The sequence below is a fragment of the Anomalospiza imberbis genome, chromosome 9 (genome assembly GCF_031753505.1).
Source record: "Anomalospiza imberbis isolate Cuckoo-Finch-1a 21T00152 chromosome 9, ASM3175350v1, whole genome shotgun sequence".
Taxonomy (NCBI): Eukaryota; Metazoa; Chordata; class Aves; order Passeriformes; family Viduidae; genus Anomalospiza; species Anomalospiza imberbis.
In genome coordinates, this window is record NC_089689.1 from 21,679,516 (window position 1) to 21,695,583 (window position 16,068).

General features: G+C 48.2%; 2 protein-coding genes and 1 long non-coding RNA gene across 10 annotated transcripts in view; 2 read left to right on the forward strand and 1 right to left on the reverse strand.

Annotated features, from left to right (window-relative positions):
- Positions 1 to 16,068, reverse strand: part of KIF2C (kinesin family member 2C) — a 425,302-nt gene that overhangs the window by 376,665 nt on the left and 32,569 nt on the right. The window lies entirely within an intron of this gene.
- RNF220 (ring finger protein 220) overlaps positions 1 to 16,068 on the forward strand; it is a 226,962-nt gene that overhangs the window by 200,835 nt on the left and 10,059 nt on the right. For 5 of the 8 annotated variants that reach the window (XM_068199111.1, XM_068199113.1, XM_068199112.1 and 2 more), the window contains 3 exons: positions 1,521 to 1,629; positions 2,764 to 2,838; positions 10,450 to 13,435. In XM_068199111.1, the coding sequence (XP_068055212.1) occupies positions 1,521 to 1,629; positions 2,764 to 2,838; positions 10,450 to 10,521 (256 nt within the window). In that variant the 3' untranslated portion in view covers positions 10,522 to 13,435. Of the gene's footprint in view, positions 1 to 1,520; positions 1,630 to 2,763; positions 2,839 to 10,449; positions 13,436 to 13,472; positions 13,518 to 14,177; positions 14,232 to 16,068 lie in introns of those variants that run through there. The other 3 variants (XM_068199108.1, XM_068199109.1, XM_068199110.1) reach the window with 2 other exon arrangements.
- LOC137478944 (uncharacterized) lies at positions 2,845 to 4,619 on the forward strand. The gene is made up of 2 exons (XR_011001889.1): positions 2,845 to 3,391; positions 3,455 to 4,619. It is a non-coding gene; the product is annotated as an uncharacterized lncRNA (long non-coding RNA).

Below are 16,068 nucleotides of genomic sequence, written 5' to 3' on the forward strand. Positions count from 1 at the left end.
TTCTTTACCTTTTTTGCAGTTCTAAAATTGTTACCATTTGCTGGCAGTTGTCACTTGCAATTAATCTCCTCCTGATGAAGATCTCAGTTAGCTCATGCAGAGCATGTCTAGTCAGTACAAAGGCAGGAGTGAAATTGAAGGAGCTTTGTAACACTGGTAGTTAACCATATACATTCCAGCAGCTTCACTTTCTTCTGAAGTGTCATAATTAGGAAAATCACCCAAGATCCCTTTGACTAGTTCCGTTACCAAAGCCTTGGGAAAAGCCATCAGAATCAGCTTGTGGGAGATACCCCAAGTCCCTCCCTGCGTGCTAGCAACAAATGACTAATGAACAAAGGAGTGAGTGTCTGCCTGCAGCAAGAGTGCTGAGATTGCAGCTCAGTTTACTGGTTGTAGTAATTCCACAAGACTGTGCTTTAGCCACCTGTTGATGAATCATCCTCTAAGAAGGTAGAAGACACAGGTGCCGCTGTGGGTTATCTTGTGATTGATGATGCAGCTTCTGGTGTCGAGATGCTCTTCAGATTCTTCTGAGCTGGTGTCTGCTTGGAGATGCCAGAAATGCACTGGCACACATGAAAATTGTTGGTTTTGTTTTTATTCAAGAAAGTGAGAGCCTTTATGTCAATTCTCTAAATCTTTTCTGGGGAATATTTGAGGGCCCCTCCCTATGCCTGCACTGTGTAGAAATTGGATTTTGCAGCATGCTGGAGTGACACATCCTTGTCTATGATACTCTCTGCATTTCATTTGCTGTCTGCCCTTGCTTTTAGGTTGGCAAGTTGCTCTTTTCACCAGCCTTGCAGAACTGTGAAAATACACTTGCCTGGCCTCAGCACTGTGCTTCTGTGACAAAAGAGATAATGCTGCCCATCAAAAATGACCCTAGGAAATGGGAAAGCTGAGATTGTAAAGCTGCCTTTATAGCCACCCTGTTGGCACCGTGTCCAGTGCTTTTGGTTTCTCCGTTCTTTCAGTATTAGAATAAAAAAGCTGGGGCTTTCATTAATATAAGCCATTGTGTTGATCCTGTGTAATGAGCTGATTTTGCATTTCACGAGGCTGATGGCCAGCAAAGGCCTCCATTCTCTAAGGGGGAGAACAGCTCCTATTGCCCACAAAAAGTTATATCAGTGACTTTAAAGCAATATACAGAACTTTGTCTCAAGCATGTGGTCTTAAGTAGTCTCTTAAGGGAGACAAGAAAAAAGGCAGAAAACAAACAAAAAACCCCAACAAAAATATCTGTTCTTTAAATGTCTGTGTCTTGCTCTGTATGAAGCTCGCAACCCTAGCACTGGTTGTGTTCTTTTGTGATGTGTTTGGAATTGTTTAGAAAGACACGTTAAAGAATTCACGCTAGGCTTTTCGGGAGTTCTTTTTTAATCCAGGTTGGATGTATTAGTTTGAAATACGATGCCGTTTCCTGTGCAGTACCTGTTGTGGGATCCTTTTTCCCCAAAACTCTTAACAGTCTTGTGTGCTCAGTGGTGTTCACTCTTCATCATCTTTTGCAGAATTACAGAAGACTCCGCAGTGACAACATTTGAAGCGTTAAAGGCTCGTGTCCGTGAGTTAGAAAGGCAGCTTTCCCGTGGGGACCGCTATAAATGTCTCATTTGCATGGTGAGTAGCACTCCACTCGTGGTAATGAATCAGAAATGTCTTGGTATCTTTGCCGAGGAGAGGAGAAGCTTTTCTCCTTTTTCAGGTGCACTGGGGGAACTCATCACCAATTAGCCTTCCAAATTAAGGTCTTAACAACTCAAATTTCTGTATGAATTATTGTTTCACTGGTATTTGTAGTTGTCACTCTATATCAGGATCAAGAAAGGCCCAGCTTCAGAAGACTTTCTGCCTTCCTGTTGAAAACTCCCAAATACCAGAATCCTTTTCCTGGATGTGCAAATTTAGGTATATAGGAGACAGCAGAATCTGTGATCAGAGGCTCACCTTCTCTGATTTGGGAACAGGGCTGTTGCCTGAGGATTTAAAAGTTGGCAGTGTCCTGCGTGCTCTCTGGTGATGCTGTGGCCTTCCTCAGGAAGGGCAGCAGCTCCCTCTGATGGTCCAAGCCTGCAGGGCTCTATATCTCCTATTGGGTTTGTGTTCTGCTGAGGACAGGACATTCTGCTTGGTGGAGAGCTCCCTCTGCAACTTCAGCTTGATGCACAGGCTTCTTTCTCCCAGCCAGCTCGCAGCTTGGAGGTGTGGGAGTACAGTCCTTGTCACTCATCCCGTAGGGAGGACAGCAGCTAGCTGCTGATTTCCAGAGGTTTGTTAGCAATGATAGAAGATAGGTACTTGAGAAGGCATGTCTGCTGAAATAACAGCAGCATTCTTGGGATGTAGTCATGCTTTTCCTGCAGAGCTGAGTTGTGATAAGGGTTGATCTTACCCTGTCACTGGTTTTCATGTGATCTGGTGACCTTTCTGATGAGAATAATGGCAGGTGGCCAGAGCAACTTCAGATGCTTTTGCGATAACTGTGCTGAGCTAGGTCATCGCTTGAGTGGATTATGGGCTTCCAACAGGAGTTCTGGGAAGTCAAGAAAAGGGATTGAAGGAGACTTTCTGCCACTTCTATACAAACATTACAAAAATACAACTTATATATTACACAAGTTGGTTCTTTTAACCAACTTTTTTAACAAAATACAAGACGGTCTTACCCACAAAGAAAAGCATTGTGATGGGTTTGGGAATGAAGAATCACTAGATCACTGCTATGAAAATAATATGTTTGCTTCTTTTCCTCAGGACTCTTACACAATGCCCCTGACTTCTATTCAGTGCTGGCATGTGCACTGTGAAGAATGCTGGCTGCGGACTCTGGTGAGGCTCTTGTCTGCTTTCTTGTTGACTTACAGCCTTTTTCCACTCTTCTCAGATACTGTATTCTAGATTGCCACAGGGGAGGGTGTTTTTTGCTTTATTTTAAATAATCTGAATGCTGTGCTTGCAGATTTCCCAAGCCTGGCTGTTTAACATCCCACTCTGGCTTTGATATGAGAGAGTTTTGTTTGAGTTGTTGTGACCCAAGTTCTGTCCTGCCCCTTGCTTTTTCCTCTGCTGCCGTGGGAAGAGCTCTGTGCTAGGGACTACCTTGCCTTCCAGTAATTTCCTGTGGGGCATCCATGCGGAGAGGTAAAGCTGTGAGAATGGAGGCCAAATCCACTGAGATTTCATGGAATGGGTAGCTTCTGAGAAATATAATATTCCCCTGAAGCAAAGGGAATCATCTTCAGAAGAGAGGATATGGAAGGGAGCTTTTATAATGTGAATCTATATTTTTTAGGTTATTTGGAATAGCACTGTGTGGTTTTCAGGCATATGCCATTTTATTTACAAGATTGGGAACTACCTTGAGCATTGAATAGGTGACCCAGTAGAGTAGTAATTTATACATTTGTTAAAGGACAGCAAGTAAAAATTTAAGGTGTTATTAAAGAAAGTGTTTTCTTTTCATGTGTTAAAACTGTGGGCTTTATAATCACCATTTAACATCCCCTCTGCAGCTGATTTTCAGGCTTTCATTTTGTTCAGGCTGGGGAGTGGAAAATAGTCAATTGTGCTTTTTAGTTCTCATGTTAGCAAGATGATACAGTGTTGGGTTGCAAAAAATGTAAGGGAATGCCAGTCCTAAAAACTTGTTCCTGGAAGGCATTACTCTACTTTATAAAACACATTGTGTGCTTGGAATTACGATTAAGCTGATCATGCTCCTTTAAATCCTGCCTTTTAAAAGTCTTGTCCAAGAAAAGTTACCAGGATGGTGAAGTGCCTGTGGGCTTGAGTACTAATAGCAACTCAATAACTTGGCTATCCCTTGGGCTGTATTTTATAGCTCTTCAGCTACACCCCGTCACTATTTACGTTATACAAGCTTTTGTAAACATTTTAGCAGCATCTTATAAAAGACACATATGTGGGTATGTTGCTGTGAGGTGTCTGGATGAATATGTACTCTGCCACCTTTGCTGAGTGAGGAGTAATCTTGTCTTTCAGTGGTGCTACAAGCACAGGATAAAACACTAATTTCCTCTTAATTTTCTTTACTCTGAAGTCTTTGTCCTCTCCTCTTCCCACCAGCCTCAAGTCACATTCTAAATCTGTGGCACCAATTTCAGGCTGTTCTTAGGCTCAGCAGGAACTTAGTTCTACTTCAGTCAGGTCCCTTTTTGTCACGTTCAGCAGTCACAGCCTCTCATGGGAACAGGAAAAGTCACTCCAGGTGCTGAGGGATTAACATTTCCCTTGCAGAGGGGAAGCCATCTCCCCCCAGAGCTCTGTGAGAAAGATGGTGATGAAGCTGGCTGTGTGTGATCTGCACATGGCTCTTCTGCTGACCAGGCAGGCGGGATGGGAGCAGTCCAGCAAGACATCATGTTAGGACTTGGCACTTGCATAGGGGAAGCAATTAATAAGTGACTAGTCATGTGTTCCCCAGTCCTAGCCTCTCCCTGCAGCCCCCAATTTATTAAACCAGGCCTTTTCACAAGGCATGCTTGCACTCCCTTTCCCATCTCAAAAAAATCTCCCAGCCTGGGTTCGCATGTTTCTAATGTAACCATTAAAATGTAGCCTGAAGACAGCAATAAAAACCCTGGAACGCCTTGGTGCTTTTGTGTCTTGATCAAAGTCAATGTGTGTAATCTCGTTAAGACTGCCCTCCTTCCCCCCTCCCTTTTTATGAATTTAATGGCATACAGCAGCTGGGCTCAGTGTTTAATGCTTACCAACCTGCATTGTTCTAATTAAGGTATCTCCTTTTATTTCGGGCACAAAAGAGACTCTTGTTTTTTTTAACAAGCGAGGAGCTGTGGGATAGTGTGTGTAATAATCGCTGCTGTTACCTTTCCCTGGGTATAAAGCTGGCTCCCCAGTGGGTTGGGAGGAGGGAGCCTGCGCGTGCAGCACACATGGAAAGACTTGGCTGGGGGAGAGGGGCAGCGTTTTTCTTCTGTTGTGCAATAAACAATTTGTTGGAGTTAATAGGAGTTGGAGCAGGCGGGTTGTGTCAGGCTTCCGGCCTCTTTTGAGCAATCTGGAGATCTGCCATCCATGCTGGTGAAAAGTCCTCTTTCTCCTCTGTGTCTGTGCCTACATGCCCAGCCAAGATTTAATATTGACTTAGAGTGTGAGTGTGCCTGAGAGAGCAAGGATTATGTACTGAGCAAGGCCCTGGAACTGAAGGCTCAGAGTGCCTGGGAGCACTTCTAAAACTCTGCAGGGTATTGAAGACAAGGTGAAATTTGATGCTCACATGTGTTTATGGACCTAAGGTTTAAACATTTTGAAGGATACAATAGTACAATGATCTGAGCATCTGACTTGATAGTTTAGGGCACTAATGAGGAGTGGATCTTAAAATGCTTAGACTTCATGAAAATAAAATTTTTGGACTTTTGGCTCTTGATGTTCAATTCCAAATTATAACTGTTCTGTTGGTAAGGGCAAGGAAGAGACTTCTAATCACTAACTCTACAAATGATTGCCGGACTCTCTAGCTTAGGTATAATTATACTGGATCTCAGCGCGTCAACAGGTTGTAAGTTCTGGGGTTGAAACATTGACCAGAGGAGACTCCATCTCTGAAGCAAAGGCTGGGGTTTACAGAAAGGGACCCTGGAGAGGCCTTAAGAGAACCAAAATCATGCAATGATTTACCTGTGCTCCCTTTTGGAAACCTGGAAAACATGTGCAGGTTCTTCAAAAATAGGAGAGGAAATGGTGTTGCAGGAGCAAGACTTAGCCTGGGCAGCAGCAGGTGGAGTTCCTTTCCCTGAATGTTGACAGTCTTCATGGTGGGTGTCCAACTTCAGGTTGTTGGACTGCCCGAGTCACAGGGTGGTAGGGGATGAATCTCCCTCTGTAAGAGTCTGCCCAGTCTCCATCCTTCCCCATTAACAGAGAGAGACCCTACAGCTAATAGTGGGTGAGATTTGTATTTTCCTTCTCCTGAGGAGAGTTCTCTAGCAGAAGAGATTGGCCATCTGCTGTAGTGATCTGCTGGGGAGGTTTGGAGCCTCTATCCTTGGAAGCTTGTGAGAACAGGATTGATGTATGTCTGTCAGCAGTAATTCAGGTTGAGGTGATCTTACCTGGGGAATGGGTCGGCAAGTTCTTGATGTCTCTCTGAGCTGTAGTTTTGTGATTTCCCAATCCCTGGTACTCTTCTTTACAAAGTAAATGGAGCTGGAAGCTCAGTCAGGCTGTTGTTTGCCAGTGATGAAGCTGTTGGTCGGTGCAAGAACTGAAAGAGGACAGGTTTATTTGAACAAATGCAGTTTACTGAGTTTCCCCCATCACCTGTACAAGCCAGATCCAGCATTTCCCACATGTATTTGCTGACTTCAGGCTTGTGCCTGCCTGTCTTGGGCTTATTTGAAAATGACAACCACAAGAGTAGGAAAAAATCACTTTTAAAAAGCCTTCTTCATCACAAAATGCTTCCAGGGGATCCATCGATAAATACGTGTGCTCTGCAGTTGACACATTTATATCTTTGGTAATTACTACATTCTTAGCCTTGCCACTCTTTCTAGGCGCTACTACCATATATGCCACGTGGGCCAGAGTGGTTTTGTACAAAACAGCACAGATACAGGGCAGCCCTTCTGGGTGATTCCTCAGTGCTTCAGCAACATATAGGGACCTCCTGAGTCAGCAGCTGCGTGGATGCTGTGCTTGAGCCTTCATGAAGTTCTCGTCTCTGTGGTTATTAATTAGCATTCTTCAGTTCTGGCCTCCAGCAGCCTGTGGGGTTGGGCTCCACCCTTTGAGGAGGCTTGGTGAAAGAAGTTCTCCTGGTGGTTTAACCCCATTACCTGACAGCTGGAGGGTACCCCCCAATGGCAGTGGAGGACATCTGTTTCTCTGGGAATTAGCATCTGCAGAAAAGAAGCTCCACACTTGTGTGGAGGCATGGGTGAGAGAGGAGGCTGACACCTTGGTTGAGAATTGGATCTTGGCATTCAGTTCCTTTCCTGGCAAGAAGCTGGCTTTTGGTTTGGGTCCCTCCTGTCATCTCTCTGCTTTGATTTTACTTTCTTTGCCCACTCTGTTTCTTTGTCTCTTTATTCTCTGTGCCTGGTAGCATATTCTGCTTGGAAATTGCCCATTTTTAGACCCATGGGACAGCAGGAAGTGCCTAAATCCTTCCTTGTGAATTTCCTAGCTTTAGCCAATTTATAGCAGACATCATACCATTTTTTTAAGAGTCAACTTTAAGACAAACTACTCCAATCCTTCCTGGCACCATGTAAGCCCTAACGACTTTTCAACATCTCAGCTCTCGTTAATGCATTTTTCAAACTACTACCTCAAGTGATTAGCCTGTATTGTGGATCAATCACTTGCCAAATTTTAATTAAGAAAGGAGGAGAAAAAATAAACTCCATCCTGGTTGCAGCCCCATTTCTTTGCTTTGTAACAGCCCTGGAGCAAACTTCTTGCAGCAGAGTTTTATAAACCCCTCAAAACTGGGGTTTATAATGGAAAAGCTGAGGTGGCCTTTACTCCAGCACACACAGCTATAACACATCAAGGCTTTTCCATGTAGCTATGATGAAAGGAGCAGAAGGACCTGGAAAAAAAGAAAAAGAAATGGCCAACAGGTGGGACTTATTATTCCACAGCATTTTTATTTCAAGGGAAAAGTTTAGTAACCCCAGCTGGCAGGTGAGCAGTGGGGGAGCAAACGCTTTTTCATTGTGCCTGTGCCAGCATGTGTGTGTGTACAAGCTTATGTGCCTCTCCACAAGAGAGGAGAGCATAATCACTGGTGCAGATAAATGTTGTACACCTACACTGAAAAGTCAGATGTAAGGAACAAGGTTCTGAGCAACTTCAATCTAAAAAGTAAAAAATCAGGACTTAGTTCTGAATTTGCCACACATGCTTGTGTGTGCAGAGGAGGACAGTTTCATATAATATAAAAGAAAAATGCATCCCTAAGTGTCCAAAGTATTAGAGAGACCCAGAGCACTGGGCCCACTGTGCCACATGCAGCCTGCACCACATTAAGGCCAGGCTGCTGAAGGTTTCCATGCCATTGTTCCCTTCAGGGTACCCACTCTTCAGAGCTCAAGGATGAGCTGTGCCTCCCACGTGCAGGTGAAGCAGTATCCACCACTGCCCCAAATCAATCTGTGATCATGTAGCTTTTGCAGAAAATAGGTCAAGCTCCCTGTAGTTGGGTTCTGCTTTGGGACAAGTTTTCAACCGTGTCATGCTATGCATGTGCAGCTCTCAGCCTTAAGTGGGAGAGTGAATTCCCCTAAAGCCATCAGCATGTGGTACAGAAAACAGATCTCTGGGACAGAGATCCCAAAGTCTGGCAGGATAAATCCAGCCATCTTCCCTTTCCCTGTAGTGTGAGGGAACTGCATACCTGACCTTGCTTTGCTATGGAAGAGGGCAGCAAAGATGCCCTTGATTTCATGGGGCTTGTTCTGCCATCCCTGTGGGCTGAGTGCAGAGGGCTGGTGCTTAGAGTAAGCACCTGCAGCCTTTGGTTCAATGCCTTGCTGGCTCTTGCCAGTAAGCCTGTCTTAGGAAGGAGAGCATGGACACAGAGCTGGGCACTAGTCACATCTGGAATGCTTAAAGTCCCCATGCACACTTATTTCTGCTTTTCAGGGCCCACAGGAAAGCCTGAACAGGCAGCTGCCAGCTGCTGTCCCTCAGACAACGTGCTGTGAATTAATTCCTCAGCACCTCCCTGACACTTCCTTTGGGACCCCCTCCAGCTACAAAGTTGATGCCAAGAGGGCAACTAGATGCAACAGGTGCCTCCAAGGAAAAGGGAAATACATGAGACTGAGCAGAGACTCAGTTGAAACAGGATATTTCGTGGCATTTGCCTCCAGATTAGTGAGCCCCTTGGGAGTGCTGCTATGTCACCACAGTGGCAGAAGGGGCAGATGTTCAGATTTTTCTCTCATGTTTTCACCACTGCAGCAAGTTTTTACTGGGACGTGCAGAGTAGAGCTTCCCATTTCTCATTCTGGAGATCCAAAGCTGAGGCACTGATCATAAGCAAAGAGGCATGTTAAATAAACAGGCTCTGCTAAAGTCCAGTGCACTCAAGTTTCCATTTCATCAGTGTTTTAAGCCTTTCCTTTGAGTTACAGGTTGCACTTGCTCCTCCCAGAATCCAGCATGCCAAGTGCACTCTGTGAAGGCCAGTGCATAGGGCTGCATGATACATTGCACAGGCACAGGGGGGTGGTCCCTGCCCTGGAAGGCTGAAAATCTAAACAGACACCGTAGTTGTCCCTGATAAATGGAAGGATGTGCCCACAGGCACCAGTGTTAGGCGTGCCATCCAGACCACCAGTGATCTGTCCTTCTTCAGACTGCCAGCCTGTCACTGACCCCAGAGTGTCACTCACCCTGAGGTGATGCCCATGGTGTTTGGATGTCTTTTACACATGCTTCATTCAACTGTAGCTCAACAGGACCTTGTGTGTGACTGGTTTAGATCAGGTGCAGGTGCCCATGGTCCCCACATGTGTTCTGTCAACAGCTGAGCTGCTGGCAGCAAGGGCTGTCAAATGGGAATGCCCAGAAGTGCAAAGCTCAGGGAATGGCAGGTGTGCCAATTCCATGACTGCAAGGAGTAATGTGCAGTGGGAGCAGGGAGGGCCATCCCAATTTCCCATGCTGGTGGTGCTGTAGTTGAGAGGCTGCCTCACAGCAGAGCCATCTTTCTGTCATTTTTCCCATCAATTGTCTTTCACATCTGCCAATCTAATGATGACCGGCTTAGGTTGACCCTGATTCTGAGGCTTATTAACACCCTCTTGCTGTCAGGCTCAGTGATAGATGGCACATCAGCCCTTGTTTTATTTCATGTAGTGTTTCTGTCGGCCACCCATTACCCCACCCCAGCTCACATCAGTTTGCTGTTTCCAGCTCACCTTGGCAGAAGAGACTCATCTCAGCAGTATCTGTGTGAGCTGGGGAGGATGGGACGGAGGGTTCCTTCATGCCAGCAGCTCTTAGGCTTCTTTCTGGATGGACGAGGCAGTACCCCATTGTGCTGCCCTGGAAGGGATGGTCCAAGCCCCCCATGAACCTGTTCAGTGATCTGAACTCGTTCATCGAGGGCTGCAGGTGAGCAATGGAAACAAAAAGGTGCAAATCTCCCTGGAAAACAGTGGTGACAATGGTGCTGAGTTGGGTGATGCAGCTTGGCTCTGGGTTTCAGGCCTCTGCAGAGCCCCTGCTTGTCCAGCTGCCTCATGCCAGGGACTGGAGAAGGACAAGGGGCTTGCAGGACAGGCAAGGAAGGCATTGGGACTCCCCATTCACACATCTTGTGCTCACTGTTGGAGGCCATGGCCCTTCCTGGAGGGCCTTACTGCTCCTGCAGTCGCAGGCCAAGGGCAGGGATGTCCTTCACACTCTCACACTGTGCATCTCATCTGCTGGTTGCAGGGTGCCAAGAAGCTCTGTCCTCAGTGTAACACCATCACGTCTCCTGGAGACCTTCGGCGCATCTACTTATGAAGGACCCAGCAGGAGGGCAGGACCCAGCTACTCGGCTCAGCTCATCACACCCAGGGGGAGAAGAACGACCACAACAAAAAAAAAGACGTTTTAAAACTTAAAGAAAAAACAAACCATAGACTCCAGATACGGACTCGAGGATACAGGAGCAGTGGGAGCCTCAGCTGCCAGGTCCCGCAGTTTGAGACCTCCTTCAGCATCTGCAGCGGGCAGAACCAAATCCTTTGTTGTGAAGCCCCCTTTTTTAAAACCAGTGTTCCCCGTCACCCATTCCCTGGAGCTGGCTTTGCGTTGTGGATGGCTTGTGAGCCCTCCTTTGGACTGTGCTGTTGACCACTCTGCCCCCAGGAAACTGGGGAAGGGACCCTTCAAAGATGTTAAATAACCTGTAACTTGTGTTCCTTGATCAGTTTTTGTTTTGTTTTTATTTGTTTTGGTTTGATTTTTTGTTTGGTTCTGTTTTGGTTTTTTGTGGTGTTCTAGTGATGACTAAAAGGTTTAAAGAAAAAAAAAAAAAAAACACACCCAGGCAGAAATGAAGCACATGTAATATAGATTATATATGTTTACAATGTTGTGTATAAATGGGATAGACTCAAACATTACATACTAATAAGTTTCCCTTTCTTTTCTTTGGGTTGTATTTTTTTTAAAGAAGAAAAAAAATGAGCAGAGAACATTAAACCCATATTTTTCTTGGTTCAGCAAAGTTTTGGCATTAAAGTCATTAGTTTAAAAAAAGTATATATATACATATATATAATATAAATGGTTTAATGTTCTGTGGTGTATATTTCCTCATTCAGATATGAAGTTAACAGCTTTTAGTAATGGCTGTAGCATTGCCCATAACTTACAGAACTTATGGGGAGTAGAGGAGGTGGATTTTTGTCATTAGTTGTAGCTAATGGGGCTATTTATAATAGAGTCGTTATCCCCGGAAAGACACAGCTTTTAACTCCTCACCGGGGGGCCAGGCAGGACAGGGGGAATCTGGCTCAGTCCCCTTTATCTTTCCCAGCTGGGGAAGGAGCAAATGGTGAGGAGCTGGAAAGAGGGAGTCTCTCAGAGCACTGCCCTCTCCCCTGGCTTGAGGGTCCGGCTAATAGCTGTGCTCCTCCAGACCATAGCCCCTTTCCCTGCCCTGCCTGGCTTTGCTTTCCTCCTCTGGGCAGCATTTTCTGGCTGAGGGTGCCTGGGCTGCTCAGGATGGTGCTGAGGCAGGACACTGGGGATGGCAGGGGATGGGATGGTCCTGCTGGTGGCTTTGCCCAGAGACACTCAGCCAGTTCCCTTGTGGGGCTGCCTGGCAAGCCCTGCGGATCCAACCCTGCCCTGCTCTCACTTCCCCCAGCTCCCACTCTCCTGCAGTCTGCGTTTTTCCTAAGAGGTTTTGGCACTAGGGCAGAGAGCCAAGCCAGCCTTGTCTCATCCCCACTGCCACTCCCAGGGTCCAGCAGAGACACTCTCAGCTGGACCCAGAGGTCCCCTGCAGCCCCAGCTTCTTCCACACAGTCCCTCATGCTTGTCCCTGTCTACCGTATCCTCAGCCTTAACCAAAGCTGCCATCTGGCCTGGTTTTTTGTTGTTCTTTCTTTTATTGTCAGGATCCAAGAAACAGATACTGACCCATTTCCCAAGGCCTTGGGACTTCTCCCAGCCCCATACTGTGTATCCCTGCCACGGCTTCCTGGGCACTTGTGGGGTGCCAGCTCCCCATAGCCAGAAGACAGGGAGATGTGAAAGCTCATCCGCCTCACTCCTTTCCAAGCAGATCCCACCTGGCAGCACAACACAGCTGGGGCATTCTAAGGCAGTGGAAACAGCACTGGATGAGGGGTTGGGAGTTGAGACCCCAGTGCTGCTGGGGTGTTTCCAGAGAGAGAAGGGCTGGGTAAGCAGGATGTGTGGGGAGTGGGACAGTCCCACTACTGCTTCCCTACCCTGAGCTCTTTTGCAGAGAACAGCCTTGGCATCTCCTGACTGATTTCAGAAGGATCCCTCTGCACCCAAAAAAACCCCAAATGAAATTGAAGGAGCTGTTATTTCATTAACATCTCATCAAAAGGTGACAGTTCCTAATTGGGAGTTTCCCTTGTGTCCAAGCTCCTATCTGTGTGTGGCCTCTGAGACCAGAGAGCTGCAGCCTCCTCTGCTCTGTGCCAGCAGAGCTCCCAGGAGCCAGAGGAAGCTGGGGCACCCCAGAGGGTCCTGCCTTCACAGGGAGACTGCGGGCAGGGGCTGTCACTGCAGGATAACCCTGCAGCCAGCAGCACAAGGCAGGAGAAGGGCAGGCATGCACAGCTCAGGCTGGATTTGAAAAGGGAGAAAAACTTGCAGGGCACATGGCTCAGCTGGGAGTGTGCTGGTGCTACAGTCTCAGAGATGGAGAGGGTGCAGCCAGGTGGGTTTGAGAGACAGCCAGGAAGGGCAAGAGGGTAGGAGGCCCCTACCCAGCCCCTCCTTGGAAATAGCCTAGCTCTCTCCCATGGCCTTTCTGGCAGGTATTGTGGACCAGCCGTGTGCTTTATGTACGTATGTGTAAAACCATATATAACTACTCATTGGTTCTTTGCTTTGGGGTTTATTTTGGTTTTTTTTTTTGTTTAAATTGTAAAGCCATCCCCTGTTTTCAAGGGGGAAGCTGCAGGGGGAAGGCTGGGGAGAGAGGCATCCCAGTTTTTAACAGGCATCTGCCACTTCCCCTCTTCTGTAATGAGTTAAAACGATTTAGAAAAAAAAAAAAAAAAAAAGAAATATCAGAGTTACCTATCTTTGCCCAAAGAATCCCAGTTGCACAAAGCGATATTCCGGTGTGTCAATGATTGTGTGTCAGTGTATACTATACAAAGAGGTACTTGTCACTCCCGTTTGTAAACTACATTTGACATTAATTAAACAAGTATAAATCTTCTCGGGCGCTTTCTGCTTCTCTGTGTTTCCCTTTGCAGGCGAGAGGCAGCAGAGACACCCCCCACACGCCGCAGCCCCTGGATGTGAGTAACGTCCCAGAGGGGAGTTCTGGTCCTGTTTGGGATGCAGGGACAGATGCAGGGGGATGCTGGGACATGTGCCAGACCCCACCAGGGATGGGTTCCCCCAACTGGTCCCCCCCTAGAGCCAGGAGGGCAGGGCAAAGGGCACCCCCCAGGGGACACCCCCGTAATGAAGTCTCATCGGCTGTGTTAGGTGGGGGCAGGAGACGCCCAGCCCCAACAGATCCATACATCCTGCATTAGGGGCCTCCAGTGCAGTGTAGGGTTACCCCGACACAGGGACTGGGAGGCTGCTGGGGCGGGGGGGCAGAGGTCGGGTTCCCCCCGGCACGCGGCTGGCGCCGATGCTTTTGGTTTACAAACATTTTGCAGAGGGGTCAGTGGGCTGTTATCAAACCCCTCCCCATGGCTGTGTCCCCCAGGGATGGGGTGCTGGGGGTCCCCAGGCTGGTGGAAGGAGGCAGCAAGGATGTCAGGGACCTCTTTCCATCTGCTGTGGCAAGGATAGGGAAAGGGTGGGATTTGGCCACTTTTTCAGCCCCTCTCCCATCCACTTCCAGCCCAAAGGTGGCCTGAGGCCAGGGCGAAGGGCAGAAGCCCTCCCTCCCTCTCCACCTACCCCACAGCAGGCTGCTAATATTTTATTTAAAATATCTTTAGGAAGCGGAGGACCATGATGTATCGGATATATTGAGAAAATGCTAATGTGTAATAGCGTGTGTCAGGGGCCTCGTTCATCACCCCGCGCCGCCTTCTGGGGGATCCATATCTAATTAACAGTAATGAATGAGGGAGCCCACCTAATGACAGCCCGCCAGTTTGTTATGGAAATGAGGCAATCCCATTAGGCAAAACACTTAATTAAACAAACTGCTCGGAGTGTAGGCCAGGGCAAGATGGGCACAGGCTCTTTAGGGAACAAGGGGGGCCCTGGTACCCAGCCCTCCACATGCCAGGTTGGGGGCATAAGGGCTGCTGCAGCCGCTAGAGCTGGGTGCCCACAGTCAACTCCAACAGCAGGGGGCTGGGGAGGCTGAGAGGGATCCACTTGGGGGGGATCCAAGCTGGGGAGGAGGCAGCAGGGCAGCTCACATTCCCCTCTCATGTCTCTCCTTCGATGGGCTCAGAGGCAGCAGAGGCCAAACACAGATTTCCAATCAAACGTGTGTACTTGGCTCCTGCTCTATTGACACTGAAGCAAGAAGGGCTCAAGGTTAATTCCTTATCAATACCCTATTGTCAGCTCATCCATCACTCCACGGGGGCAGGGCTGCCCAAGTTCTCCCTGCTCCAGCCCCCATGGGATTTGGAGGGTGAGCAAAAGACGCCATGCCCACCTCTGCTCATCCCAGCCGTGCCCACATAGCCTGTCTGATGGTGCTGGGGTGCACTTGCAGCCCTATGAGGATGCAGAAATGAGAGGCGGGGGGGTCAAATTCAAAGGGAAGGGGATGGAGGGATGCTCATGCCCCAGGCTGGGTGTGCTGGACAAGGGGGCATTAGGAGACAGATCAGCTGGTGGCTGTGAGCCCCCGTTTGTGCTGTCCTGTTTCCCAATAGCGTCCTCAATTCCCAGCCCTGTGTGCTGGGAGGTCCTGCCAGCCTTTTCAGAAGAGCAGCACGAAGCTCAGCTCCTTTCCCAGGGCTTGGGGACTACAGGGAAACCAAGGGAGCTCCAGAGTCCTGATATGTGGAGCTCCAGAAGCTGGGCCATGGTCTGCTCGATCACAGTATTACACAGATTGATTTAAAAAACAGATAGCCTTCCCTGGGTGATGGAGAGGGCAGTGCTGTGACCTGGTCTGCTGAGGTGAGAAGGGCAGGAAAGCTATTCCTGCTGCTAGACTTTTGCTTTTAACAATCAGTTAAAGCTGAGGAATGGGGTGTAGTACAAATTCCAGAGGCAGGCATCCCTAGGGAGAGATGCTGTTCTGTATTAACTCCCAATCTCTAGTTTTTGTCATCGGAGTTAATTCTTGATGGTCTTTTTCCTTGCTCCAAGAGGAGACCTTCTGCAGGAGATGCTCTCAGGCACTCAGAAGTGCTGGGCTGAGCTGTGCTGCTGGGGTCTTCGCCAGGATGTGCTCAGCTGTCTCCTTGACTAGAAATCTCTCCATGCGGGAAAGAGGGGTCCTGCTGCCATCTCGTGGAGCTGTTCCCGCCCGGCACGGGGCTCCCGCGGGGTCTGCACAGCCGCCCTCTGCCAGCTCCTCCACGGGCAATGGAGACCAGCCTCCCTCTCCTTCGCTTTTTGGGACGCAGCACGGAGTTGCATTGCTTGGTTCCATCCCGTCCATTCCCACTTTTCCATCAATGGCAGAGCTCCACGCATATGCCTGCAGCATCCCAACATGCATGAAAATGGGACCTCAGCCCACACACCTTTAAAACACCTTTATGAGGTGTGGGCACAGGTCAGTCTCCACCCAGGAGCCTAATCTGAATTACTCACTCTGCGAGATGTTCCCCCAGTTCCAAAACCTGAACCCTGGCTGGCTGGATCCTGCCTCTGGCTTGCCCAGTTCCCCACCAGCCTCCCCCAGTGCCTCAG